The following is a 27,825-nucleotide window of genomic DNA, read 5'->3' as shown; positions in this document are numbered from 1 at the left end:
AAATTCCGTTTTTTAGAGTTTCGTTTACTATTGAGCCGGGGTCGCTCCTTACTACAGTTCGTTACCACAAACTGTTTGATAGCTGTGAAGTGAGTCTCAGATTCTTAATTGCTTCGCATTAAAAGCTATCCTTTACAGCAGACAAATTAAAATAATGATTTATGTATCAGGGAACCGAGATTCACTCGACGATTATTGTTCATTTAATAAGATTGTTCATAATAAGATTCTTAATCGTTTCCGGTGTAAAACACGGCCTTAATAGGTCACGACTTCAGGAAAATTCGTTTAGAGCCTTACTTAATGTTTGAAAAACATTTTTCATTTGAACGTCGTCACAAACGCCCAAACGTCCTTATGTGAATAAAATAAAATGAACATAAATTTGTTTCACGAAAAAGCCTGTCCTTCTTTTCACCGAGCAAAGCCTGGTCCTCTGGTACTAAACATATATGACATAGAATCCGAAAACGAACAATATTTCGTTTGTTTATTATAAGCATAAATAAAGGAATAAAAAACCAAAAGAAATTATAAATTATAGGATATACTAGTCCGGAAGTATCTTTGGTACCAGCATTAAGACGACATCTGGTTTTCTCTGAAGAACTGCCTGAAAGGTCCATTTTTATTCATTTTCAAAAATCTTTAGTTTTGACGAGAGAGCTCACAAACGTCTTTTGTAATAAACTGAAATCTTCTAACATTGATGAAGCAGAAATTAAAACAGAGTCACTGAAACAGGAATCTCTTATCAAAAACTTACGATAAGAAAGAGCACCACGCGGAGAAGGCATTTTGTTTAATAGCAAGAGCTAGCATAGCATTGCAGAGAGGAATAGTAGCTGCGAATATTCGCATGTAAGAGCTGTTTGCTCAACCAACATTGCAGGTGCAGTTTGGTCTCACATTTTGCAGGTGTTCAGTTTCAACTCTTTTCATAGAACTGCCTCCATTCTTAGTTGCTTCAAGAAGTATTCTAGAAAGAAAATCATTCATTTGCAACGTCAGTCTTCAACCAATTTTTATGGCACTTGGTATTAACCAAGTGACATATAGCAATCGCAAATTCTGTCGGTCTGTCTGTCGGTCCCGGTTTTGCTACTTTAGGCACTTCCAGGTAAGCTAGGACGGTGAAATTTGGCAGGAGTATCAGGGACCGGATCAGATTAAAATAGAAATAGTCGTTTTTCCGATTTGACCATCTGGGAGGGGGGAGTGGGGGGTCGGTTAATTCGGAAAAATAGAAAAAATGAGTATTTTTAACTTACGAACGGTTGATCAGATCTTAATGAAATATGATGTTTGGAAGGATATCGTTTCCCAGAGCTCTTATTTTCAATCCCGACCGGATTTGGTGACATTGGGGGGAGTTGGGAGAGGGAAACCTAAAATCTTGGATAACACTTAGAGTGGAGGGATCGGGTTGAAACTTGGCTGGAAAAATAAGCACAAGTCCTAGATACAGACTGACATAACCGGAATTGGTCCGCTCTCTTTGGGGTAGTTGGGGGGAGGGGGGGTTATTTCTGAAAAATTAGAAAAAATGAGGTATTTTTAACTTACGAACGGGTGATCGGATCTCAATGAAATTTGATATTTAGAAGGATATCGTGTCTCAAAGCTCTTATTTTAAATCCCGACCGGATCTGGTGACATTGGGGGGAGTTTGGTGTGGGGAACCTAAAATCATGGAAAACGCTTAGAGTGGAGGAATCGGGATGAAACTTGGTGGAAAAAATAAGCAGAAGTCTTAGATACGTGATTGACATAATTGGAATGGATCCGCTCTATTTGGGGGAATTGGGGGGGGGGAGGTTTAATTCTGAAAAATTAGAAAAATGACGTATTTTTAACTTACGAAGGAGTGATCGGATCTTCATAAAACTTCTTATTTAGAAGGACCTCGTAACTCAGATCTCTTATTTTGAAGCTCAACCGGATCCAGCGTCATTGGGGGGGGGGGGACCGGAAATCTTAGAAAATATTTAAAGCGGAGAGATCAGGATGAAACTGGATGGGAAGGATAAAAAAAAGTCTAAGATATGTGACTGATATAACTGGACCGGGTCCGCTCTCTTTGACGGAGTTGGGGGGGTAATTCGGAAAAATGAGGTATTTGTAACTTACGAACGGGTGATCAAATCTTAATGAAATATGATATTTAGAAGGATCTTGTGCTTTAAAGCTCTTATTTTAAATTCCGACCAGATCCTGTGACATTGGGGGGAGTTGGAGGGGGAAACCGAATTCTTGGAAAACGTGAAAATTGGGGTATTTTTATCTTACGAATAGGTGATTGGATCTTAATGAAACTTTATATATAGAAGGATCTTATGTCTCAGATGCTCCATTTTCGACTCGAATTGGATCCGGGGACATAGGGTGTTGGAGGAGGGAAACAGAAATCTTGGAAAACGCTTAAAGTGGAGAGATCGGGATGAAACTTGATGGGAAGAATAAGCACAAGTTCTAGATACGTGATTGACATAATTGGAACGGGTCCGTTCTCTTTGGAGGAGCTGGGGGGTGTTAATTTGGAAAAATTAGAAAAGTTGAGGTATTTTGAACTTAAGAAAGGGTGACCGGATCTTAATGAAATTTATATTTAGAAGAAATTCATGTTTCAGAGCTCTTATCTCAAATACCGACCAGATCTGTTGATATTGGGGGGAGTTGGAGGGGGAAATCGGAAATCTTGGAAAACGCTTAGAGTGGAGGAATCGGGATGAAGCTTGGTGGATAGAATAAGCAAATGTTGTAGATACGTGATTGACGTAACCGTACTGGATTCGCTCTCTTTGGGGGAGTTGGGGGGAGGGGTTCAGTGCTTTGGCGAGTTTGGTGCTTCTGGACGTACTAGGACAATGAAAATTGGCAGGCGTGTCAGGGAGCTGAACAAATTGACTTGATAAAGTCGTTTTCCCAGATTCGACCATCTGGGGGGGGTGCTAAAGGGAGAGGAAAAATTAGAAAAAATGAGGGATTTATAACTTACGAGTGGGGGATCAGATCCTAATGAATTTTGATATTTAGAAGGACATCGTGACTCAGAGCTCTTATTTTTAATCCCGACCGGCGTTAAGCCTCTGATTTTCCTTTTAAATCAATCTATTGATTTTTAGAATTTTTTTAGAGCTCATACCATATGAGCTCTTGGCTCTTAGCTCTTCTGGCCTCGTAACAAGTGCCATATGAGCTCTTAGCTCTTGTTAAATGAAGAAAGACCAAATAAATTTATTAATTATAAATAAATTTATTAATTATAAATAAATTTATATAAATAATTTATTATTTAGTTAATAAAGAGTAAGACCAAAATCTTTAGTGACATTCAACAAATATTAATGAATTTACGGATTATTCGTAATAAACATATCGTAAATAAATGTCATAATATTGCTGCAACAATGAAAATCAGGCAACAAAGTTACTCAACCATGAAATGGTACCCAGCATGACATCATCTTGTATATGAAGATACAATTTTTTTCTAAAAATTGTATTTTACTCCAAATATTATGTTTTATTACAAACAAATAACACGTGGATACAGCAACTTCCTTTCAAATGAGCCTTTAAACAGCTTTCTATGATGTATTAGTGCCCCTCTAGTGGCGAAAACAAAGAAAAAGAAGAAGGAGAAGTAAAGGACACATCAGTGCTACTCATGCAAAGGAGTGATTTTCCTTTTTGTTCAAGGTTGGGAACTCTAAATTTCCTATATGGGATTTTCAGCAACGGTGATTCCAATGGTGTATTTTTCGTTTCGGCCTGAAACCATTTTTGAGGGGTTTCAGGATATTCTTTAAAATTCCTATAAATTTGTTTTAAGTATGATATTTTATTATTAAGAGTAATCGAAATAATAGTTATTATTTCCGAATCAGCCACAACTGGAACTCAACACTCAATTACGATAAATTTTGCATTTTTACCTGGAAATAATATTGAACGCAGCTTCAACATTCTGCCCTGTTTTAGCAGAAGTTTCAACAAACTCGATACCGTATTCACTAGCAAGCTGCTCCCCCTCCTCTGTTGTTACTTCTCTGACCGTTGAATCACACTTATTACCTGATAAATATTAAACCGTCAGATATTTATCAAGTATCAGCTGAAAATTATCACAATAAACTTGAACAATAAAATTTTTTTAAACTAAAGTAAGAATTGACGTCAAAACTTAAAACGAATATATTATATCTTATATTTGAAGGAAAATGGTACCTTTCTTAATCTTCCTTCCTTGATCCTGATCTTTATTTAAATTGCAACTTATTGATGGGGTGGTCATTATCCAGAAAAAGTGAAACTTCAGCATAAACTGTACCCCCCACTCATTTCACTTTTTGACAGGTAAGCATAAAATTGTGCTCTTTTATTTTACACTTTAAATGGTTCGGTAATAAGAAGGAAGCTGTAACCCCCTCAGTACCCACATTGCAAGCTTAATCCAAATGTGTTCTCTCCTGGGGAAGTGTGTCCGCCTCCCTAATAGATGAAAAGTAGCTAGAAAAAACTGTATGTCCTTTAATATTGCTGAATTGATGTCATACACCACATCAACGTTTACGTATGAAAGTGTTCATTTTGCACTGATAGGGTGTAGCAACAGAATCATCATCAAAGGGTAAAGGTAATTAGGGTCTCTAAGACTGCTAGTGTATCTAAATAGCTCCTCAATAGCACTTACCCTATTGGTTATCTTAGAATATTCGTTCGATTGGAATATGCCCCTGGTCGGGACAATTTCATTGTTTTGCAGCAAATCAAAGACAGATTCCTCTAATATGTATATTATTATTCAGTTTCTAGTTTTAGTTTTAATTTCTGTTGACGAAGGCGGCTCATTACTTTTCATTATCAAGAAAACTTTGATATTAAATGATACAAAACCTGCGGATTAAAAAAAAATTAATTAAAATTGACATTCATCAGAAACAATTTTTTGACACACAAAGGCATAAACAGAGATAACAAAGGTTTTTACCAACAATTCATTGAAACGGAGGTTTGTCGTGACATCTAAGCAATAATAATGATACTTTAGTAAGTAAATGTATTCACTATGTAATTTTCTTCATTACGTAACATCATCTCCCTGCTCACACTTATTTCTAATCTAAGCAACTTACTCTTCATATCATTAATTACCAATCCTATCCCTGTGTTCTCGTCTAAAAAAAAAACCTTCAAAATGCACTGATTCATCCAGTAATTGATTTTGGAACACTCGAAATTTGTTTGAAAACTCAGAAATATGAAGTATTTAACTAATATGAATAAAAAAATAAACGAAAATATTTCTTGAATCATATTGATGCAATATTGAAATAGCATAAAAACATATGTGTATTAACAATTACAACAAGAATATTGCCAATTGGACTGTATTGTCCCTGCCAGTGGTGCTGATCTCCGTTTCAAGTGTCAATATGCTCATCCCTAAGAAAAACAAACAAAAAAACACCAACAAAATTTGTAAATAAATAAACAAATGAAAGTGCATCTGTGATCCTGCTTCTGGTAAAAAATGCAAAGTTCCACATTTTGCTCATGGGTGACATTAAACCTGATGAATTTTATTTATTTTCAATAAGCATCAAAATTCGATTCGTTTGGTGTATCCATTTTTTTTTAAATTCTGCTTCTTAAAATTTCGGTTATTATTGAGCCACATTGCTCCCTGCTTACTGTCTGTTACCACGAACTGTTTGAAACGTCCACCTGCCATCATAGAAAGCGAGATATTTGAGAAAAATTACCAAGGTTTCTCTGTGCAGAAACTTAGGTAGTGTTGGGTGATTTTACAAGTTTCAAAAGCTGATACTTAAGGACAGAATAGTAAAATAGCAAACGAAGAATTAAGGTTTTGGTAAGTGCTTAAATTTAAAAGACCATTGAGGCCATTTTGGGAAAGAATCCAGATTTACCCAAATGGACATGATAATGGAAGAGAAAAAAGGGTAGAGAACGAACTCGTATCTTTTTCTGACCACAGCAGTGTTACTATGGGTACGAGAACTACCACAACTCGAACAGAAAACAGCTACTAGAAACTCTTATTTATTCTCTTCATTTTCATCAATTCTACATCACGGAAGGGATCCAAGAAAGAAAAGCTAAAAGCTAGTATTAGAACTTGTATACATAATTTTACATACCAAACAGAGCCCTTGGAATTTCGGAAAATATTAAAGAAAAAAGAAATGAAGATATGTAAAGATTTTAAAGAAGAAATTAACAAGGATACAGAGATGTGGCAAGAGTTTAAAGAGATAAAGGATGAAATAAGAAAGATTGAAGAGGAAGATTTTGTGTTGCAGAAATCGAAAAATATAATGAGTGAAGAAGAGAATAGAATTCCGAACAAGTTGATCTTGCAATAAAATACGGAAAGAAAGAAAAGAGAGAAAAACAGAATTAGGAGATAATAAAATAAACAAGGGGAAATTGTTGAAAATGAAGGAGAGATAAAACAATTAGTAGAAGAGTTTTAAAACCAAACTAATACATTACCACGACAAGCACAAGATTACGAAACGAATATCTTGCCAAAATTTGAACCGAATAGAAAAGTACAGACCAAAGACAAAGAGTTATTACAGGAGATAAGCCTATTGGAAGTTGAAAAAATGATATGAAAAAATCTTCTTGGAGATTGGTGATTTTCACAATGGTTAAACGAGGTTAATTCATATATACGAGGTAGTGATGATATCTCTCCTTTTTAAAGGAGGTAATAACATCATTTGCAAAACTGGAGGCCAATCTCAGTCTCAAATAGTGATTACAGAACAGCATCGAAACTATTAGCTAGGAGAAAATATAGAAAGTGATGCATCGAATCCTAAGAGAATATCGTTTGAAGGTATCCGTCGAAAGAAGGTCAAACATAAAATAAGCTTCTTTCCTCACTTGTTGATCCGTAGAAATGAGGGTCTGCTAAAAAAAAAGGTGTTTTTTGTTGTTTTTTTTTGTGTATGGATGTGGTCTTGGTTATAAGAGTAATATTGTGGATTTTAATGAAGGAGATTTTAGGCTTTGATCAGCTGTTTATTAAATGGTAGAAAAATTTATACAAGAATCCAAAGGCAGTAGTAAATATTAATGGCTGTAAAAGTAGAAAACTAAAGCTTGAAAAGACATTGCGACATTGTGATCCTAGCGCCCCATATTCATTCAAGCTCTACATCCACCCCTACTCCATAACTCCACGTATTTCTCTAAAATCTTTCGCTTTTTTAGATAATGGATTATTTCTACCTGGGAGTGTGACTGACCTTTCAGAAGTTGCCAACGGCCTTATCTGGTACGAGTAGCATTTCACTTTGAAATACACATGAAAAAGAGCCAGTTGTTTAATATAGAAAACAATATAGATTTGAAGGATTTTGTTTGGGTTGAGGAGGCCTTGTCTGTGAAAAGTTTTGGTCGTACATATAAGAAAATCTTAGAAGAGTTTGTGGCAAGAGCATGTGCAAAAAGTTGAAGTTTTAAAATATTATGTCAATATTTGAGCGAACAGTGCATGTAAACACGCATGCTCTCTCACTGCTGGTTTATCCGGTACTGGTTTCCAATCTCCAAAGAAGGGGGAAAGAAGCATATTAGGTATTGTTTGGAGGGGAAAGCTCGATAAACTTAGCATGAAAACGCTTGTATGTGGCAAGACGAGAATTGGATGTTTTGTGATTGATTTTAGAAAGATGTGTAAGTCATTGAGAATTAGAATGTTTGTGAAATGATAGACCCCTATCGGTGATAAATACCGATGATGATGAACTTACAAAACAGAAAATAGTCAATAAGGTCCCAAAAAAGATTCAAGAGCTGATATGATCTCAAGAGATGGAGAACTTAGGGGTGCTAATGAAACAAATACTGAAAGGAAAAAGAAAGTGGATGGTAATTCAGAAAAAAAGAAAGAACAATATACATTCATGCAAAAAGGAAGGAGCCCTTTGTGAATTTTATTTGATACTTCAGAAAATGCACGATGTAGGCTACGAGCTAGTTATTTTTTGAAAGAATTTATGTTTATGATGCTACCATATCCAGATTGAGTGTATTAGAAGAAGGCCTAAAGCACGAGCTGTGTGACTAGATTGTGACGAAAGGCTTGGAACATGGATTGTTTCGTGTATGAAGATAACGATGAAATTAGAAACAATCGTTTTAATGTTTTTAGTGACCGTGTAGGGTTTTGAATCTGAATGAAGACCAGATATGGTTACTTAAGTTAGATGTAGAAATTTCAGGGGGCAAAACGGGAAAGCAAGCTATAGTTTTAATAGAAATAAATTTGTATGAGTATTCGGAAAAGAGAGAGAAAAAGTTGAAGAAAGAAGTTTCGGTTTTTTATTGTAGGAGAAAGATAATGTGCATAAGAGAGAGTAAAAAAACGAAAGGGGCAAGTAGATACTGAGGGAACCGAGTGAAAAGTGGACGCTAAATGCCACTTTTCCTGCCTGATTTCATATTTGGATGGATTTCCAACATACATCCCAATTTTTCAATGTAAAGACAAAGTAGAGGGATAAAACATTGAAACTTCTACAAACTATCTTGCTGTTGGTAAGTGTCTACTTGAAAACCTTGTTCTTAAAATCCAGTTATAACAACTATCCACAAAATTTGTAACAGCAATAAAAATAAACACTTACCAATTAATAATATACAAATAGACGAATCTGCATACTCGTATATTTCACACAACCAAGCCCGGGTGTTTTCAAACGTCCTTCGATTTCCTATTTCATAGAGCAAGAGTAGGGCTGAAAAAAAAATTTTTTTTTTGATTTTAATAATAAAACATTGCGACAGCTGCTAAATATATTAAAGTGAAAATTTAAAAAAAAATGTTGAGGTGGAATTTAAACTAAATCAAAATACACTATGTGCAAAAAAGTTTATCAACAATATCTTAGAAACAGCATAGAGAATTAAGTAGAAACTTCTAGGAATGTTCAACTGACAAAAAAGCAATATATGCATACTAATACTGATGCTGCTGCTTCCTATACTATTATTACTTTTCCACCAATTGCTATTCTTACGACCACTATAGATATTATGTCTAATGGTATGAAGATGAAAATTATAGGGAGTACGGAAGAGGAGTTTGAATTGAATCAAAGCACAGTACGCGCATTTAGGTTGTCAAAAGGTCGTATTAACAGTATCCTAGGAAGAGATTGAAGTACTAAGTTGAGACTTTCAGTGGTTTTTAAGAGAAATGTCGAACCAGCCAAAAAGTACTAAATGCAAGCTACTACTGCTAGTGTTACTGCTATTATTAACACTGTTAATAAGATTAAGGTCATTAAGGAGAAACCTTTGGGATATGTTGTGAGGGATGTTGGATTAAATTGAAAATCACTGTGAGAGTTCATTCTCTCAAGAGGGTGCACTAGCAAAATCTTAGGAACAGCTTAGCGTAGTTAATTGTAAATTCCAGGGTATGAAGAAGGGTTTTTCAAGTGACAACACTACAATATCTGCAAACTACTGTTACAACTAATACTAATGCTACTACTATTACTACTACTACTGCTACTGCTGCTGCTACTACTGCTACTATTACTTCCATTACTACATCTAATACTACAGCTAACGGTATTAAGGTGAAACGTTCAAGGAATGTTGAGAGGATCTTGAACTAATTTAAAACACGCTATGTGCATGCAGGTTGTCAAGAGTACGCATCAGCAATGTCCCAGGACCTGTTTACAAGTTCATTTTTGTTTTTTGGTTTTCGGTTCAAGTTTGCAACTGTTTGCACACAGAAGGTTTTTTTTATGTTGACAAAAACAATAGGTGCTACGTGCCTTCTGCCACTAATGCTAATTTATTTACTGCTGCAATTACTGTTACTACTGAAATTAAGGCTATTAAAGAGAACTCTTCGGGGAATACTAAGGAGATGTTGATCAAAACCAGAACATACTATGAGCATGTAGATTGTCAAATGGGTGATCAACCAATATCTGAAGAACGGCTTAGAGCATTAAGTTGAAACTTTCAGGGTATGTAGAGGTGGATTGTGGACTAACTGAAAGGTACTCTGTGGATACTGTTATAACTACTATTGCAGCTACTTCTAATACTATTGTTACTACCACTAGTACTGAGGCTAAGGGCATGAAGGTGAAACTTTCAAGGAATGATAAGGGGGATGTTGAACTAAATCAAAACACATTTCGTAGATAAAAGCTATCAAATGGGTGTATCAGCAATATCCCAGGAACGGTCTAAGGATTTAAGTTTAAACTTTCGAGACAAGTTAAGGAAGATGCAGAACTAATTCAAAGAGGTTATGTTCATACTACTACTATTGCTACCACTACTAAAATTGTTATTACTACTACATATACAACTACCACTTCTACTACATCCGCTACTCCTACTTCTACTACGACTACTGCTACTTCTACTACTATTATGATTACTGCTACTTGTATTAATGAAGCTACAGTGAAACTTTCAGAAAATTTTGGAGAGGATGTTAAATTAAATTGAAGCGTACTATGCCGATACAGGTTGCTGAAAGGGCGCAATTGCTATATCCTTAGAGTATTAAACCAAAACTTTCATTGTATGATGAGGGGGATTTTGAACCAACCAAAATACACTACATGTATACTACTACTACTACTGCTTATACCATAAATTCTAAAACTAAGACTAAGGATATTAATGAATTTTTTTAAGGAAATGTTGAAGGGAATATTATATTAAATTGTAACACGCTGTGTATAAGCAGGGTATCAAAAGAGTGCATCAGAAGTATCTCAAGAATCTAAGACTCTAAGACTATCTAAGTACTAATGCTGTACTCAATCACTGAGTAAGACTCAGTATCTAAGACTAATGCTGGTATAAACAATACTACTCCTAATTCTCCTACTATTACTTTTTTTAATATAGCTACTACTATTGCTAATTCTAAAGGTGTTGACCAAAAAGACCCATTGTGAATACTATTACTGCTACTACTGATAAGACTAATGATGGTACAAACAACACTACTCCCAATTCTCCTACTATTATTTTTTTTACTATAAATACTATTATTGCTAATTCTAAAGGTATTAGTAAATTTTCCACGGAAGAATGAGGTTTATATGTCAGTACTACACTCTATACTCTTATATGTCAGTACTATATTCTTTATATGTCAGTTATCAAAATAGTGTATTAGAAATTTCCCAGCAATGCCTTAGGGCATTGAGCCAAAACTTCCAGGGCTGCAAAAATCAATACCAACTTTGCCACTGTTTCAACAACTACTACTGATGTTACTGCTACTATTGAACTAAATCAAAATACTTAAAGTGCATCCAGGTCATCAAGATAGACCAGGTTGTCAAGATAGCCAGGCAGGATGTCAGGGTCCACTTGTCTATTAAATTCGCCATTCTTATGGTATAGTCGTATAGAACCTCGGTTTCTTGGAAAGACAAGAAGGTTTATCCTGTTTTGAAGTCTTAATCATAGCTTTTAGTTCAGAGGAATTAGTATCAAGTTTAGAGACTCTCCAAAGAAGAAATGAAAGATATTTATAGTAGCCTACTGCAAAAGAAGATAGAAAAATTAATAGTTTGTTTGCAACTCAAAGCTCTTCGGGAGGTTGAACATTATTCACGTCAGTTCTCTTGGTGCCATTCATGAGGCCTTACATAAGGCAGATGGTAGCACCAACAAAAGTAACTGTTGCCTTTAAAGGAAGGTAATTTATGATATCAAATGGTTTAAGAAATGTCATTGATTTTGCATGATGTAAGAAATTGCATTCACCTCTTTCTGGAGAAATCTGTGACAACATGGGCCTAGTGATGGATCCCTCCTGTGGCAAGGGTGTCATATAGGGTTTCTACTGGTCCCCGTAAAAAAGATCCTGCAACTGAAACGTCTATTTCATATCTTATGGACCAGCAATGGGTCTAGAGAGTCTTTGTCCTTTATCTATACCCTTTTCGGGAAGCTTTCCGAAAAGAATTTAAGTTATGAGGGAATTTCTGTACAAAAAACCCTTTATTACATTTGTTTTTTTTAAAATACAGATTATTGTAGGTTTTAATTTTGAATAAAAAAAGACAAATAAAGGTGTCCATGCAAATATTGCTTTTACTATATTGTAGATATTGACGCCAATAAGCGTATCTTTAATATTGCCACATCATAAGACCTTGACAGACATTTCTTCAGAATCAATAATTTAAATAAGTGAATATGGTACTTTTCGATATCTTAGTAAATGATGCATTTCTCCTTTAGGGAAGAAAAATCCATATAGAATGTGTACCTGGAGAATTTTTCCATCAAAGCTTTCTTATTATTGCGTCCAAAGAAGATCCAAAGCTAAATTTCAGCCAAGAGACTAGGTAAGGCACTAAGGAAATTTATTTCCGCTGAACTTCGTACAAAGTTTAAAATGTGCTATTAAAAAATTTACTCACCATGAGCATCTCTGTAATAAGCGTGTGTAATACTCCTGAATCTTTCTTGACCAGCAGTGTCCCAAATTTGAAGTCTGACATCGCTGCCGGCTACATTCACTATTTTATTCTAAACAAAAAAAATCTACTTATTTCTTATCAACTTTATTCACTTTGTTACAGCGGCAACTTAAATCCTGTATAGGTTGGAACGTCATTTCCGCTTTAATGATAACAAAATATATATATAAAACAGTCATTCTTTTCATTAATATAACTTAAAAAAATACATTAAAGAATGCTAAATTATTATTCATTTGTCAACATTAAAATAGTCTGATTATACTTAGTTCTCATATTCCTGGCCTGTGATGACCTAACCTAGTTTTAGATTGAATTGAATATATAATTGCATAATTGGTGTGACTTTTTCAATTATTTTGACTATTTGATCCATGGTTTTGTTAATAATAATAGCTGGTTAAGGATTAAGATCATGATAGGTCAAGGATTAATTAATATGGTTCAATTTCTTTAGTGCCTAACATTGAACTTTTCACCTTTAGCTTGGAATGTTGGGAATAATTCATACTGATGTTGTTACAACTGCTATGATTTTTTTCAGGATGAAAAGGCATCTGAGTCTACGAAATACTGTGAAATTTTGCAAGTTTACCTAACAGTCTTAGCAAAAGGAAAAAGACATTGGATAACTGCCTCGATATTCTGAGAACAGTTATAAAGGAAAAAGGAGTGCCACAAGGACTGGACTATGAACTAAGAACCAAAACTGACTTCTTTTTCCATGCAAAATCTAATCATGTTATTCTGTAAAAACAAAATCAGATTAGAGAAGTGAAAATAATGCGTAAGAAAGCAGACTCAAAACTGCGGTAAAAATTGTACTTGAAAGGTATGTACATACCTTATTTTCTTCAGAACAACAAAATAAAAGTACAATAAAACAACTAAGAAATCCCTTGTCAAGAAATTCTTTGAAATATTTTTGTCACTAAACAATTTTCTAAGCTACTAGCATCAAAATTTTGCCCTCCAGGACCTCAAAAGGACTACATCAGTGGAAATACATCCAAAGCAGATTCACAGAATTTCTTGAAAATTTTCCATTACTGATTAGTGATCAATTCTCAATTAATCCATTGAAACTTTAAATGAAAATAATGTAGAAGTTTCTTTGTGTTGGGTTAAGTGGTATACTCATAGTAACAAAAACAAATCTGTATTTTACAGGCCAACTGCAATAGAAGTGGAGCAAATTCAACCATGATTACATATTCTCGCGGGGCGAACATTACATTCTCACAGGTAATTTTTTATTTTATGCATTTGACAAGAACTAGAGATTAACCTGCAACTTCAAGGAAAATAATCGACAGGAGCCATAGTTTTAATAGGTAATCTATCAGAAAGGAAATTAAGCTCCTAACTGAAACCGTGATAACTAGGAATAAGTATTAAAGATAACAATAATAAAAACATATTGAAACTGTATATAGCCAACTTTCAAAAATGGTTCAGATTTCGTCAGACTTTCAAATATAAAAAACATGCACAAACAAATCCAAAACTCTAAATTGTAAAATTAGATATAATTTATTATTGGCTGTTTATTTATAAACTAATAGTACTTACAGTGAATCCAATACCAACGGTAGCCGAAAACTTTCGAGGTTCAAACTTCCCCGTTTCGAAATGAAACAATAATGAAGTTTTGCCAACTCCACTGTCTCCAACGAGAATCGTCTAGTTTAAAAATAAATACCTTGTATATCCAAAGTGAGAGATATTTGAAAAGTATCCTATTTTTAAAAAACATAAAATCGAGTGTTTTTGTGTGTTAGTATACATTGAAATATTAGCTAAACTAATCAATCTAGAAACTTGGTTCGCTTGAGCGATCTTGGAACCACAAAAATGGCTATTGACTATATAAACATACATAAATCAATGAAAAAAAAAATGGAAAGCTAGACATGAAATAACGCCACAATTATGTCATAAGAGAGTTAAAGGACTGGGTGCTGACGGTTACGAGCAAAACGAGTTGTGGAGATGACACGAAGCCCACGGTGGACTTCCTACCAACTGGTGGTCATTACCTTTGTTCCAAGAAACACCCACTTTGTTGCCCTCTTATCACTTTTCTCAGCTTGATTTGCCCGTGCTGTAGTGTGCCTGTGGCTGTAACTAATCGTGAGGTCCACGATTTGTCCGTGGCTCGGGCCTCCGTTCCTCACATAAACACCCTTGAAAATCATATGCTGGCTTTGCTCCACCGACTCTTCGACCTTCGGCTCTCACACTTTGGGTTTTCTCACTCTGTTATCTTCTCTCACTACAATCAGGAGCTTGGGATTTCCTCACTTTTGGACTACCATCACTTTGCTTAAGCAAAGCTCGGGCATCCGCCCTTGCAAATATATCCTCCCTTAGCTTGGACCGCAATCTGACTTTCAGCCCTTGTAAATGATACTCTTGCTTCGGTTGGTCGGTGCTTGGGCCTTTGATCCTAGCATGGTGTAACTATAAAGTCATTTTCATAATCTAAGATTATTTTGCATCGAACTTCATGTTCCTAACTAAGTTACTTATTTTTGTTTGTACAAGCAAAGAATTTTGAAAAAATGCATACTTTTTTTTATGTGCAATGTGTATACTCTTATACATCCTAAGAAAAACCCATTACGCTTCCCTCGATTCTTAATTTTAACGTAATGTTTTACCGTAGAGTAATTTACCGTAGCCAAGTGGTCCTTGCCAGAGAGTAGGTGAAACCTGTAAGAAATGAAAGTTCGAAAGCAAAATTTAAATGAAATGAATCCAATTTATATGCTGATTCCAAACATATAACAGTTTATAGTTCGGATTTATGCAGTAAAAGAGCATTAGAAAATCTTTGCGACATTTGTAAAAGAGACAAAGCACCCTAAAATGGAGAATATAATCAGATTACAACCGTTAGGCCTAAATATTCAACTTCACCGTAAAGTCCATCTTCAAATTTGGTGTGCCTGAGAACCCTACAACAAATGGTTCGTTCCTCTGTGCACAAAGAGTTGTCACTTCACATTTTTTTTTTTCCAGAGGAAGTCGTACTTGATCATTTTTTATATTTTATTTCGTGAATCACCGCTAAAAAAAATTTATTCTACAAAAAAATCTAAATTCTTGCGTAGAGCAATCATTGGCAAAGACAAATAATATTGGCCTTTATAATCAGATATTATTGGTGGCCTTAGAAATCATATATAACTTATACCTTGTGATACTCCTCTTCTTTACATTTGAAGTGCTGATTTATGCCATATACCAGACATTCCTTGTAGGATCCATGCAATCCTGGATCTGTAACTCTTCCAGTACTGATATTTCTAGGCATTTTGTGGAGATATGTCTCTACAAAACTCACAGGAGTTGCAGCCTGCAATATGTTTCCGGTTGTTATTAAAACTTACTTCCAGATTTTCAGGCAATCCAAAACGAGTTGCCTCTTTAAAGACTTGGTGAAATATGAAACCTATACGGGTTACAGCGGTATCTAGCAACCGAGTAAGAGACAATCACGTCCCATACTAAGAAATACAGTAGCCCATAACTCCTAAATTACAGTTAAATTGAAACACAAAATATACTATTAGAATATCCTTGAATATAAAATATTGGTAAAGCTAATTATAAATGGGAATTATGTAAGTTTTATCAGTATCATGGTCATATTAACGAAGAAACTCCAGCCCAAAGTAAGTGATTATATAAAGGATTGGTACAGTTAATTATAAATGGGGATTATTTTGTTTGTGTCATGTTTGTTTGGTTGTGTCATGCTGTACAGATAGCCAGAACTAAGGAAAGAGCGAATCATCATACACATTGAAATTAGTTAACTGCCTGAGTTTCTGGCGCTCGTCTCTTACTATTCCAAATAAGAAAAAGCCATAGGCTTTTTCCTGTTTGTAATTTTCTTTCGAAAGTCCGAGTCGCAGCGGTAGCTAGCATCCCATTTTATTATAAAGAACGGACTCTAGCCTATACTAACTGAAATGTTTAATAAAAAGCACAACTTTTCGAGGATTGCAGCGGTAGCTAGCATCGAGGGTTGCAGCGGTAGCTAGCAACCTAGTAAGAGACGATCACGTCTATTCCTGAGAAATGTGATAGCCCATAATTCTTTAAAATAGTGTCAGATCAAGACAAGAGTACACTATTATAACTGCTGTGTCCGAAACCGCTATATTGAAACTTACCATCCCTTGGCTTGAATAGTGAGGAAAATCTATTAGCTTGAAAAATGTGAAAAGTTGTTTGAACTACAATATTCTGCATATACGGCATCTTTTTTTAAATCTTTTTCCTCATATAGTTGGAACACACTCAAACGTCGTAGAGAGCTATTTAATGGCTCATTTTAAAGGAAATTAATGAAACTAAAAATCTTTTGCTATAAAAGAATTTACACAATGATTATGCTAATACGGAATTCAAGAATGTAAAAAATCAAAGCCTGCCGCATACCTGATACCAGGGCATGAGCGACACTCAGGTTTGATCTATACCTCATTATTCTAATGATGTGTCCCTGTGTCCCGGTCGTCATTTATATTCCCTGTGTCCCGGTCGTCATTTATGTCCCGGCGTCCCCGTTGTAATTGTGTCCCTGTGTCCCGGTCGTCATTTATATTCCCAGTGTCCCGGTCGTGATTTGTGTCCGGGTGTCCCAGTCTTTAATTTCTCTTTGAGATTCCCGGTCGTCATTTATATTCCCTGTGTCCCGGTCGTCATTTGTGTCCCGGTATGTAATTTCATCAGTTGACAAACATGACGTCAGTCGACAAACAACTTCATGACGCATACAGCTCAATCGTTATAATGACGTCAGTCGACAAACATGACGTCAGTCGACACACAGACATGACGTCACTCGACACACACACAACTTATTTATATATATATACTAGCTGTTGGGGTGGCGCTTCGCGCTACCCCAACACCTAGTTGGTGGGGGCGCTTCGCGCCCCCCCCAAGCCCCCCCGCGCGCGTAAGTCGTTTCGCGCCATATTAGTTACGCGCCATTGTAGTTGTGTCCCTATGTCCCACCTGTGAATATAGATATATATATATATATATATATATATATATATATATATATATATATATATATATATATATATATATATATGTTTTTAACTACGTAAAACTTGCGAATATACAACATTCTTTGCTGTCCCATTGTCTGTGCATATAAATAGATTGTCAGGTTTACCGACTCTTGAACATGCAACATATAATGGTCCATGGGAAAACAATCCGTATTCAGATCTATACCTCATGATTCTAATGATTGCCCTTGAGCTTTGTTGATGGTGATTGCTAATCGACCATTCCCTGAGTCGCCATCGTCATTTATATATCCCCCTGTGCACCCCGGCGTCCCCTTTGTAGTTATGTCCCTGTGTCCCGGTCGTCATTTATATTCCCTGTGTCCCGGTCGTCATTTGTGTCCCGGTGTTCCAGTCTGTGATTTCTCTTTGAGTGTCCCGGGCGTCATTTATATTCCTTGTGTCCCGGTGTCCCGGTCGTCATTTATATCCCCCTGTGCCCCCCGGCGTCCCCATTGTAGTTGTGTCCCTGTGTCCCGGTCGTCATTTATATTCCCTGTGTCCCGGTCGTCATTTGTATCCCGGTGTCCCGGTCTGTATATACATTCGTTTTTTAGTTTTGTTTTTCTCCTTTATTTTTTTCCTTTTTTCTTTTTTTTCTTTTTTAGTTTATTTAGATTTTTAGATTTTTTAGTTTTTTTATTAGTTTTTAGTTTTTTTGTAGTTTTTACCATTTTTTTAGTTTTTTTTAGTTTTTTTTTTTTTACTTATGTCCTGGTCGTCATTTATACTCCCTGTGTCCCGGTCGTCATTTGTGTCTCGGTGCTTTGTTGATTGCTAATTTATATTATATTTATATTTATATTTTTTATATTTATTAATATTTTTTTAGTTTTCTTTTTCTCTTATTTTTCAGTTTTTTCCTTTTTTTTTAGTTTTTTCTTTTTTAGTTTTTAGTTTTTTTTTGTTTTTTACCTTTTTTTAGTTTTTTTAGTTTTTTAGCTTTTTTAGTTTTTTTATTAGTTTTTAGTTTTTTTTTAGTTTTTGCCTTTTTTCAGTTTTTTTTTAGTTTTTAGTTTTTTACCTTTTTTTAGTTTTTTTTTTAGTTTTTTAGCTTTTTTAGTTTTTTTTCTTTTTAGTTTTTTTTGTAGTTTTTACCTTTTTTAGTTTTTTTTCTTCTTTTGTATTAGTGTGAAATAATTCAGACGTCATATGCGGACAAACACGACGTCACTCGACAGACAGACAGACAGACATAACCCACAAACAACTTATTTTTATATATATTTATTCATATTTTTTTAGTTTTCTTTTTCTCTTTTATTTTTCAGTTTTTTCCTTTTTTTTAGTTTTTTTCTTTTTTAGTTTTTATTTTTTTTAGTTTTTTACCTTTTTTTAGTTTTTTTTAGTTTTTTTAGTTTTTTAGCTTTTTTAGTTTTTTTATTAGTTTTTATTTTTTTTGTAGTTTTTGCCTTTTTTTATTTTTTTCAGTTTTTTTTTAGTTATTAGATTTTTACCTTTTTTTAGTTTTTTTTAGTTTTTTAGCTTTTTTAGTTTTTTTTTCTTTTTAGTTTTTTTTTGTAGTTTTTACCTTTTTTAGTTTTTTTCTTCTTTTGTATTAGTGTGAAATAATTCAGACGTCATATGCGGACAAACATGACGTCACCTGATCCACAGATCCACACACAGACAACTTATTTTTATATATATATATATATATATATACTAGCTGTTGGGGTGGCGCTTCGCGCCACCCCAACACCTAGTTGGTGGGGGCACTTCGCGCCCCCCCCCCCCAAGCCCCCCCGCGCGCGTAAGTCGTTACGCGCCATATTAGTTACGCGCCATTGTAGTTGTGTCCCTATGTCCCACCTGTGAATATAGATATATATATATATATATATATATATATATATATATATATATATATATATATATATATATATATATATATATATATATATATATATATATATATATATATATATATATATATATATATATATATATATATATATATATATATATATATATGTTTTTAACTACGTAAAACTTGCGAATATACAACATTCTTTGCTGTCCCATTGTCTGTGCATATAAATAGATTGTCAGGTTTACCAACTCTTGAACATGCAACATATAATGGTCCATGGGAAAACAATCCGTATTCAGATCTATACCTCATGATTCTAATGATTGCCCTTGAGCTTTGTTGATGGTGATTGCTAATCGACCATTCCCTGAGTCGCCATCGTCATTTATATATCCCCCTGTGCACCCCGGCGTCCCCTTTGTAGTTATGTCCCTGTGTCCCGGTCGTCATTTATATTCCCTGTGTCCCGGTCGTCATTTGTGTCCCGGTGTTCCAGTCTGTGATTTCTCTTTGAGTGTCCCGGGCGTCATTTATATTCCTTGTGTCCCGGTGTCCCGGTCGTCATTTATATCCCCCTGTGCCCCCCGGCGTCCCCATTGTAGTTGTGTCCCTGTGTCCCGGTCGTCATTTATATTCCCTGTGTCCCGGTCGTCATTTGTATCCCGGTGTCCCGGTCTGTATATACATTCGTTTTTTAGTTTTGTTTTTCTCCTTTATTTTTTTCCTTTTTTCTTTTTTTTCTTTTTTAGTTTATTTAGATTTTTTAGTTTTTTTATTAGTTTTTAGTTTTTTTGTAGTTTTTACTATTTTTTTAGTTTTTTTAGTTTTTTTTTTTTTACTTATGTCCTGGTCGTCATTTATACTCCCTGTGTCCCGGTCGTCATTTGTGTCTCGGTGCTTTGTTGATTGCTAATTTATATTATATTTATATTTTTTATATTTATTAATATTTTTTTAGTTTTCTTTTTCTCTTATTTTTCAGTTTTTTCCTTTTTTTTAGTTTTTTCTTTTTTAGTTTTTAGTTTTTTTTTGTTTTTTACCTTTTTTTAGTTTTTTTGGTTTTTTAGTTTTTTAGCTTTTTTAGTTTTTTTATTAGTTTTTAGTTTTTTTTTAGTTTTTGCCTTTTTTTAGTTTTTTCAGTTTTTTTTAGTTTTTAGTTTTTTACCTTTTTTTAGTTTTTTTTAGTTTTTTAGCTTTTTTAGTTTTTTTTCTTTTTAGTTTTTTTTTGTAGTTTTTACCTTTTTTAGTTTTTTTTCTTCTTTTGTATTAGTGTGAAATAATTCAGACGTCATATGCGGACAAACACGACGTCACTCGACAGACAGACAGACAGACATAACCCACAAACAACTTATTTTTATATATATTTATTCATATTTTTTTAGTTTTCTTTTTCTCTTTTATTTTTCAGTTTTTTCCTTTTTTTTAGTTTTTTTCTTTTTTAGTTTTTAGTTTTTTTTAGTTTTTTACCTTTTTTTAGTTTTTTTTAGTTTTTTTAGTTTTTTAACTTTTTTAGTTTTTTTATTAGTTTTTATTTTTTTTGTAGCTTTTGCCTTTTTTTATTTTTTTCAGTTTTTTTTTAGTTATTAGATTTTTACCTTTTTTTTTAGTTTTTTTTAGTTTTTTAGCTTTTTTAGTTTTTTTTAGTTTTCTTTTTCTCTTTTATTTTTCAGTTTTTTCCTTTTTTTTAGTTTTTTTCTTTTTTAGTTTTTAGTTTTTTTTAGTTTTTTACCTTTTTTTATTTTTTTTTAGTTTTTTTAGTTTTTTAACTTTTTTAGTTTTTTTATTAGTTTTTGCCTTTTTTTTATTTTTTTCAGTTTTTTTTAGTTATTAGATTTTTACCTTTTTTTAGTTTTTTTTAGTTTTTTAGCTTTTTTAGTTTTTTTTCTTTTTAGTTTTTTTTGTAGTTTTTACCTTTTTTAGTTTTTTTCTTCTTTTGTATTAGTGTGAAATAATTCAGACGTCATATGCGAACAAACATGACGTCACCTGATCCATCCACAGACAGACAGACAACTTATTTTTATATATATAGATATATATATATATATATATATATATATATATATATATATATATATATATATATATATACGCAACAGGCTTGATGGTTTCTAACCAACAGGAAAATGAGTTCTAGCAGATAGGAATTTGCATGGTATTCAGTTTGACCAGAACCTGACAAACTAAAGTTATATATTTTGTACGTCAGATAAAGAATGTTGGTAGAAATAATATTTTAAACCAGACAGAATTGAACAAAAGGCCGTCGTTGAGTTTTTAGATGTCAGAAAACAATATGGCACACCAACAGCCATATGTGATGAATTTATTTAAAGCCTTGAAAACGCCTATGCTCTGTTATGTGTTTTGGACAGCCAATGGGTATCCATAATAATACGGATAGCATACCACATTAAACTTACTTCGTTAGAAAAATCCGGCTCTTCATTTATAAAGACCTCATCAGCTTCATCATCTTCAATATCAACAATAATTGCAGAATCAACGTTAGATAAATCCCTCGATTTGGTTTGAGATGCTAAATCAGCTCGTACTGAAACTATTGCGTTTTTTTCTAAGTCCTTAGTTATCATCCTAGCCCATTTAAAACCTTTCTGCTCTCACGCGTAAAGAGTCACTAGCTTTTCCAAAGATAAGCTTAATTCATTCTGTTTCCTTTACTTGCGCCAGGTTACTCCTAGAGTAGATCGATAATATGTCCGTAAACGCTCTAGAATAACTAATTCTCTACAGCTTCTCCACCAGAATCTTGAATGATAACCGGAATTGTAAAACAAGATTTATAATTACAAGTTGAATAAAGAAGATGACAGAACTTTGCTATAAAACTTGATTGTCGAATTGCAAAGTGTTGAAGAGGAAAATTAATCCACCATCTGTCCAATATCCGCGATTAGGCTAAATCCACAAATGAATCTCGATTGTCAGTGGAACAGAATTTTCATGATGTATATTATCATTTACAATCCAATTATGAATTTGCGGTCAGGTTTGTCAGTGGTTGTCCAGTTTTGTTTGGCCTTTAATTAGCAATTTGAATGGTCTGCCGCCACAATTGTTGATAGTTTTGTCACAACTTAACAAAAGATTAACGAACACAAGATACGATTTGACAGAGATTGGTAACAGATCTACCTAAATCAATGTGTTTTATTAGTTTTTTGTTGTTGATCAATTATGTTTAAATGCATGGAGAGGAGGGGCTAAATACAGATAAATTAATATTGCATAGTGGCTTAAAACCTGTATCCATTCGACATCAAAGGACGCTAATACATGGGGATTGAATTAGTTAATTCAATCAATATTGAGAGAAAAATGTTAGGGAAAAATATACCCATTTGAATATCCAAATAAATTAACAGATTCAGTTTAGATGACAAAAAAGTAATTCCATTTACTGAAGTGTGGAAATTACAAGGAGCAAAGATAAAGCTGTTGTACTTAAATAGTTTTAAGCTGTAAGTAATAGGTTTTATACTTTATTGGAAACCTAAAAGACACACAAAATCAGTATTAAAACTTTAAAATTATGTGCCTTTAAATTATACAACTTTAAATTATACATTGTAATATCGAAGGCATCTTCCCCTTTTTTGCTCCCTGATAGCAACATAAACTTATCAACATTATTCTAAGAATTGAAATTGGCCGAGATTGAAACTGACTTCTCCCCCATGTATCTCTGGCCAAGAAGCCTATCGAGGGGGAATAAGCGTATTGCATTTTTCAAATTGTATTTATTGGGGAATAAGCTCTGAACTCTGAAAAGTTTGACCCAATTTAGCTTACCACTCTTAATTCTCATGAAATCCTAGATACAGGGCAGCCTATTAAAGGCTTCCCAATCGCTGTCATTTCAACCACTGGCTTCTTGATTGTCTCTTTCCATGTGCTTTTAAACGTACTTTTATTTTTTCGATCCCAGAATGAAATGGGAGCTTTCTCCAAGATTTTGGAAGCTTTCTGTACGATTTTCTTTTTAACAAGGATGTAAAAAATTATAAAGATCCAAATCAGTTTGGCCCAAACCAGAACAAAGTACGGCCCATTATCTTGTCTCGACGTTAAATAGTATCTTGAAGCGATTAGAGACTAATGAATATTTGACGTGTACTTCAAGATTTTGATCCTTTAGTTTTTTTGAGATGACAGAAGCAAGATCTCTTATTTAATTCGGTATTTTCAATAAAAGGTGAAGTCTATAAGAAAATGCAAGAAAATACTTAAATGTGAGTATTCGTTCTTTGCCTTGGGTAATATTAGCACTTTTTAAACTCAAATCTCGCTGTTAATTTTATAGTACTTAGGATTTTTTATTAGTACAAAATATCACCTTTGCGAACAGTTTTCTGACCTATTTGAAAATCAAATACCGTACTTTTTCACTGTTTACAGTGTCAAACTTTCGATGGAGCTTTAGTCCTCTCTAGGGGTTTTAACCCATTCCTAAATGCGCAATTTTGCAACAATCAATGGTCACTGCCAGCAACGACAGGTCTTTCTCAATCAGAAATAATAATAAAAATAAAACATTTGATCACTTTTCACTTTCTCCTAAATCATAATATTTAAACTGCGTTTACTCTTTACTAGGTTATCAACACCATAGAACCTATATAAGCATAAACTTTTTTAACTAGTTGCATAAGCATTTCCTGTAGCCTATGTCGGAAACTCAACAGGGCCGAAGCCAAAGGGATTACACTGTAGATCGCTTGGTGCATGCCTTGGAAAGAAAGGGTGGATGGTCAAGAGGGAAGATCAGATAAAGACTTAGGTGTCGAGGGAGGAGGAATGAGAACAGGACTAGAGACGCAAAAGGGAAGACATATAGGAAAGATATACCTATGCAAATTGGCAGATTTTCATATTAAGGGGTTAAATTCCTTCCAGGAAGGAAGAGGAAGGGTCCAACTTAACAAAGGTAATTTTGTCAAAACATTGGAGAAATAAATCTTGCAAAAAAATTCACCCCTGCATAGGGCAAAAGCTAGATTAAAACCTTGGGTTACTTACCCTAACATGAGACGGGTAGAACCAGAGGTACAGAAGTGAAACCGACTACCGGCTTGAAGGAACAGGAAGCTGGCATAGAGGCAGAGAAGGCAGGGCCAGATACACATTTCCGTGATGGTTGATGATAGACACTATGCATTTCTTTGATAAGACGACTAGCCTACCTTTAGAAGGGTTCAACTTATATCAAGAAGGGGGCGGCGAGGGATTCAAGCTAATTCTGGTTTCTATTACGTAGTGATAAAGCACATGTTATACACCGTCAACATATTTAATTTTGGGGACAAAGTACATTCTCTATGTAATACTTCCATGATTTACAGGCCATGGGCCTCTGTGGGATTAGTGTAAAATCATGTGTTTCTTGATTTTTTTTTTCTTTTTCAGTAGAAAAGTATATCTTATCTTGTCAACATGATATTAAACTAGGCAGCAAATTATGATAAGTTCCTGAAAGATAGTGTTTGAAAAGCCTTTTTTTAAATTTTATTTTTATAGTGGAGAAATACCAATTTTGATTCCAATAGCCATTTTCGTGTTTTTTCAAGGGGGAGGGACACTTGTATGCAGGTATGGTTTATACGACAATAAAACATTCTTGTCTCTTGAGAATGGCTATGTTTACATGTCTTAGAATTTAATATGTATTACTTTGTTATTGATAGATTATACAAAAACTAAGGAAATTACGGAAAAATTAAAATAGTAATAGGATTTTTCACTACTCGCATTGAGCAATGATCAGTCTGTCATATATGTTTATCAATAAATAAAATCTTTATTAAGTCCATAAGAAACCTTAAAGAATCACCCTATCTCGTCCATTATAAACTTTTCATTTTGTGGGGCCAAACTATTTACAATTGATGGTCTTGCCAGGATAAGCTTGGATAAAAGATCCGAATAAACGACAGAAAATCAAACACCGACATATGCTTTCCCGGAAATCGAAGGAAACCCATTCAACTTCTCCAGTTTAGTGCCAAAGATAGAGATGTTCGGTTTTAATGAAACTCTCGCTTTGAGAGTTTCCTGTGGTGCGCTCATTTTGACTGACAAATTCGCCAACAAAGGGAAGTAAACTTAACTTCATTTTTTTGTAAATTTTACAGTCAAACCAAAAATCCTCGACAGCTTTCGATGGTAGCTATTCCCCTGGGAAATATCACTAGTGGAACCTTTTGTATGTCCTTAAGTATGAATCAAGTTTTCTTCCGCACACGAGTACTTTAAGGAAAAGTCTTAATTATAATGACGGCTTTTTTTTAGAACATTTTGGTGATTTTTTGCTATTTGAATTTTTTTTAACGTCGTGTTGTTCATATTTGGGTCTTTGGCACATAAGTATATCGACAACTGATCAAGTGTAAGAGACCAGTCTTGAACACACGTATCTTATTCTTGAAGGGCCATCCTTCTTGTTTAATATAATATTTATGCTATATACTATAAAATCTATTAACTATTATTGACCTACCTAGTTACCTATCTTATTTACGAGCTTAAGACCGATGCCAACTCTAGGAATTCGATAGGAATTATTAACTACTGCTAATTATTCTATTACGAACAACAAACGGCGCTAAAATGTCTGGTTACCTGGTTTTTGTAGAGCTTCTTTGAAAGTTGGAAATACGAAAAATTGAGCAAAGAAAAAAAGGGTTTAATTTCGACGAAGAAGTGAACATAAATAAAATATAAAAACTACACTTTAATTAAAAAAAAATAAAAATTTCTTTGCTCAATTTTTCGTAAATGGAAAAGCAGTGTGGTAGAAATTATTTACGTCCAGCCTAAAGTTGGAAATGTATCTTTTGTCAGAAAAAAAAGAATTCAAAATTATCTCATTTGAAAACATAGAAAAAATACTTGATACCAAATTGTAAGTATCTGAGCAATTGTTTTGCAAGATATAATCTCAGAAAAGCGATTTGGCCGTCTCGAAACTTGTCTTTTAAATTAAGACGTGTTTGGTTTTTTCACTGGGAGCAGCATACACCACCCTTTATAAAACGCGATAGTGAAACCATACAATGTCCCAATCCATTTTCTAACAATGCTAGGGACCCCCGTGAACTTTGGAAAAGAAAAATTATTTCAATAATCCAGGGTTTTTAAGCAACTTCTAATTTGACATCGATGAACGTCACTCAAGAATCCCACATTCGGTACCAAATTTGGTACATAAAACGAGAGATCTGTAGATTTTTCTCTGATAATAAAAACGAAAAACATAAACCTTTTAAAGGAACTTTTATTGTATTTCTTCCTTTAATCGATCAACTATACTGGAAAACCTGTCAAAAGGAAAGACAAAGACTCGTCGGAAAGGTTCCCATTCTTCGTCACTTTCGCTCCAGGATCCTCCTAGTCCAGTATCTGCTTCATGTTTCACTGAGTAATCAAAAGAAAACAATGCTTCCTAAAAAAAAAAAAATAAAATAACTAAAAGCCTTTCAACGCCTCTACCTGAAAGACTTCTAATCAAACTCTATATACTGTATCAAGAGGCTCACATAGTAGCAGTTAACTTCTTGGCTACTTTTGGTTCTACAAAAAACTTATTTTATTATTACGCAGGCAACTGTCCGGCAGCGCACGCCATATAATAAGTTAAATAATATTCCAAGCGTAAAACATCCTTAAATCACCATCAAACTACAAAATAAAACCCGAAACAAATAGAAGTTACAATAAATAACCGATTCAAAGTCAAAGCGAGCAGAAATTAACATAAGTATGACTGACAACCCCCATGCCTTCTGAAGACCAGAATATGATTTGCACTTTACTGAAACAAAACAGATGAATTTGGATTGACAATTTCATAGACATGTGCTGATATTTATTCCTTAAATGTTACTAATTTTTGATTCATTAAAGTTCAAAAAGTGAAAACATTTAATAAGTATTTTGTTTTCAGTTGCATTTTGGAATTGTAATGTTTAAATTAGCATTAACCCAGAAATTGCTATATTTGTCTCTCAAACGTCAAATTATTTAGGTCCGTTTTTACATTTTTTCAATACAGTCCAGAACAACTCCCGTATTTTAAATTTGAGGTCGTTAATTAGTGGTGGAAAACCAGCAAGGTTTTAGTAATAGGAGGGTTTTAACCTTTTATGTATATTAGAAAGTATTATATATCACATTTCTACACATGAGGGAAGAGGTTACCCCTCCCAAAGATCTATCCAAAGGCCCACAAAGAACAAAAAATTATACCCTTTTGTGTTTCAGACCCCTTGGTGATATCCCAGATACACTCTTCCCTACAAAGGCTAGAAACATTAAGCGCCTAACTAAGCTATAATAAGTTAGCATTATTATGATAATAAAAAATTTAAGC

The 27,825-nt window shown here is 33.9% G+C and overlaps 2 protein-coding genes across 5 annotated transcripts in view; both read right to left on the bottom strand.

Moving 5' to 3' along the window:
- Nucleotides 1-475: 475 nt before the first annotated feature.
- On the bottom strand, nt 476-26,853 carry LOC136025070 (ras-related protein Rab-37-like). Of its 4 annotated transcripts, none has more exons than XM_065700769.1 (7): nt 26,716-26,853; nt 15,724-15,885; nt 14,097-14,207; nt 12,465-12,573; nt 8,670-8,780; nt 3,939-4,077; nt 476-979 (listed from the first exon to the last, which is right to left on the bottom strand). In XM_065700769.1, the coding sequence occupies exons 2-7, from the start codon at nt 15,841-15,843 to the stop codon at nt 877-879; spliced, it is 693 nt and encodes a 230-aa protein (XP_065556841.1). In that variant the 5' UTR covers nt 15,844-15,885; nt 26,716-26,853; the 3' UTR covers nt 476-876. The 4 variants fall into 4 exon arrangements, with proteins under 4 accessions (XP_065556841.1, XP_065556837.1, XP_065556839.1 ...); XM_065700765.1 differs by lacking the exon at nt 26,716-26,853 and adding an exon at nt 21,860-25,154; XM_065700767.1 differs by lacking the exons at nt 14,097-14,207; nt 26,716-26,853 and adding an exon at nt 21,860-25,157.
- The window catches only part of LOC136025069 (protein BCCIP homolog), a 41,780-nt gene continuing 40,667 nt past the window's right edge, over nt 26,713-27,825 (bottom strand). Inside the window, exon 6 of the mRNA XM_065700764.1 lies at nt 26,713-26,898. Coding sequence (XP_065556836.1) covers nt 26,731-26,898 — 168 coding nt within the window. The 3' untranslated portion in view covers nt 26,713-26,730. The remainder of the gene's footprint in view (nt 26,899-27,825) is intronic.

This window comes from Artemia franciscana, chromosome 3 (genome assembly GCF_032884065.1).
Source record: "Artemia franciscana chromosome 3, ASM3288406v1, whole genome shotgun sequence".
Taxonomy (NCBI): domain Eukaryota; kingdom Metazoa; phylum Arthropoda; class Branchiopoda; order Anostraca; family Artemiidae; genus Artemia; species Artemia franciscana.
This window is presented reverse-complemented; position numbering and strand designations above follow the sequence as displayed.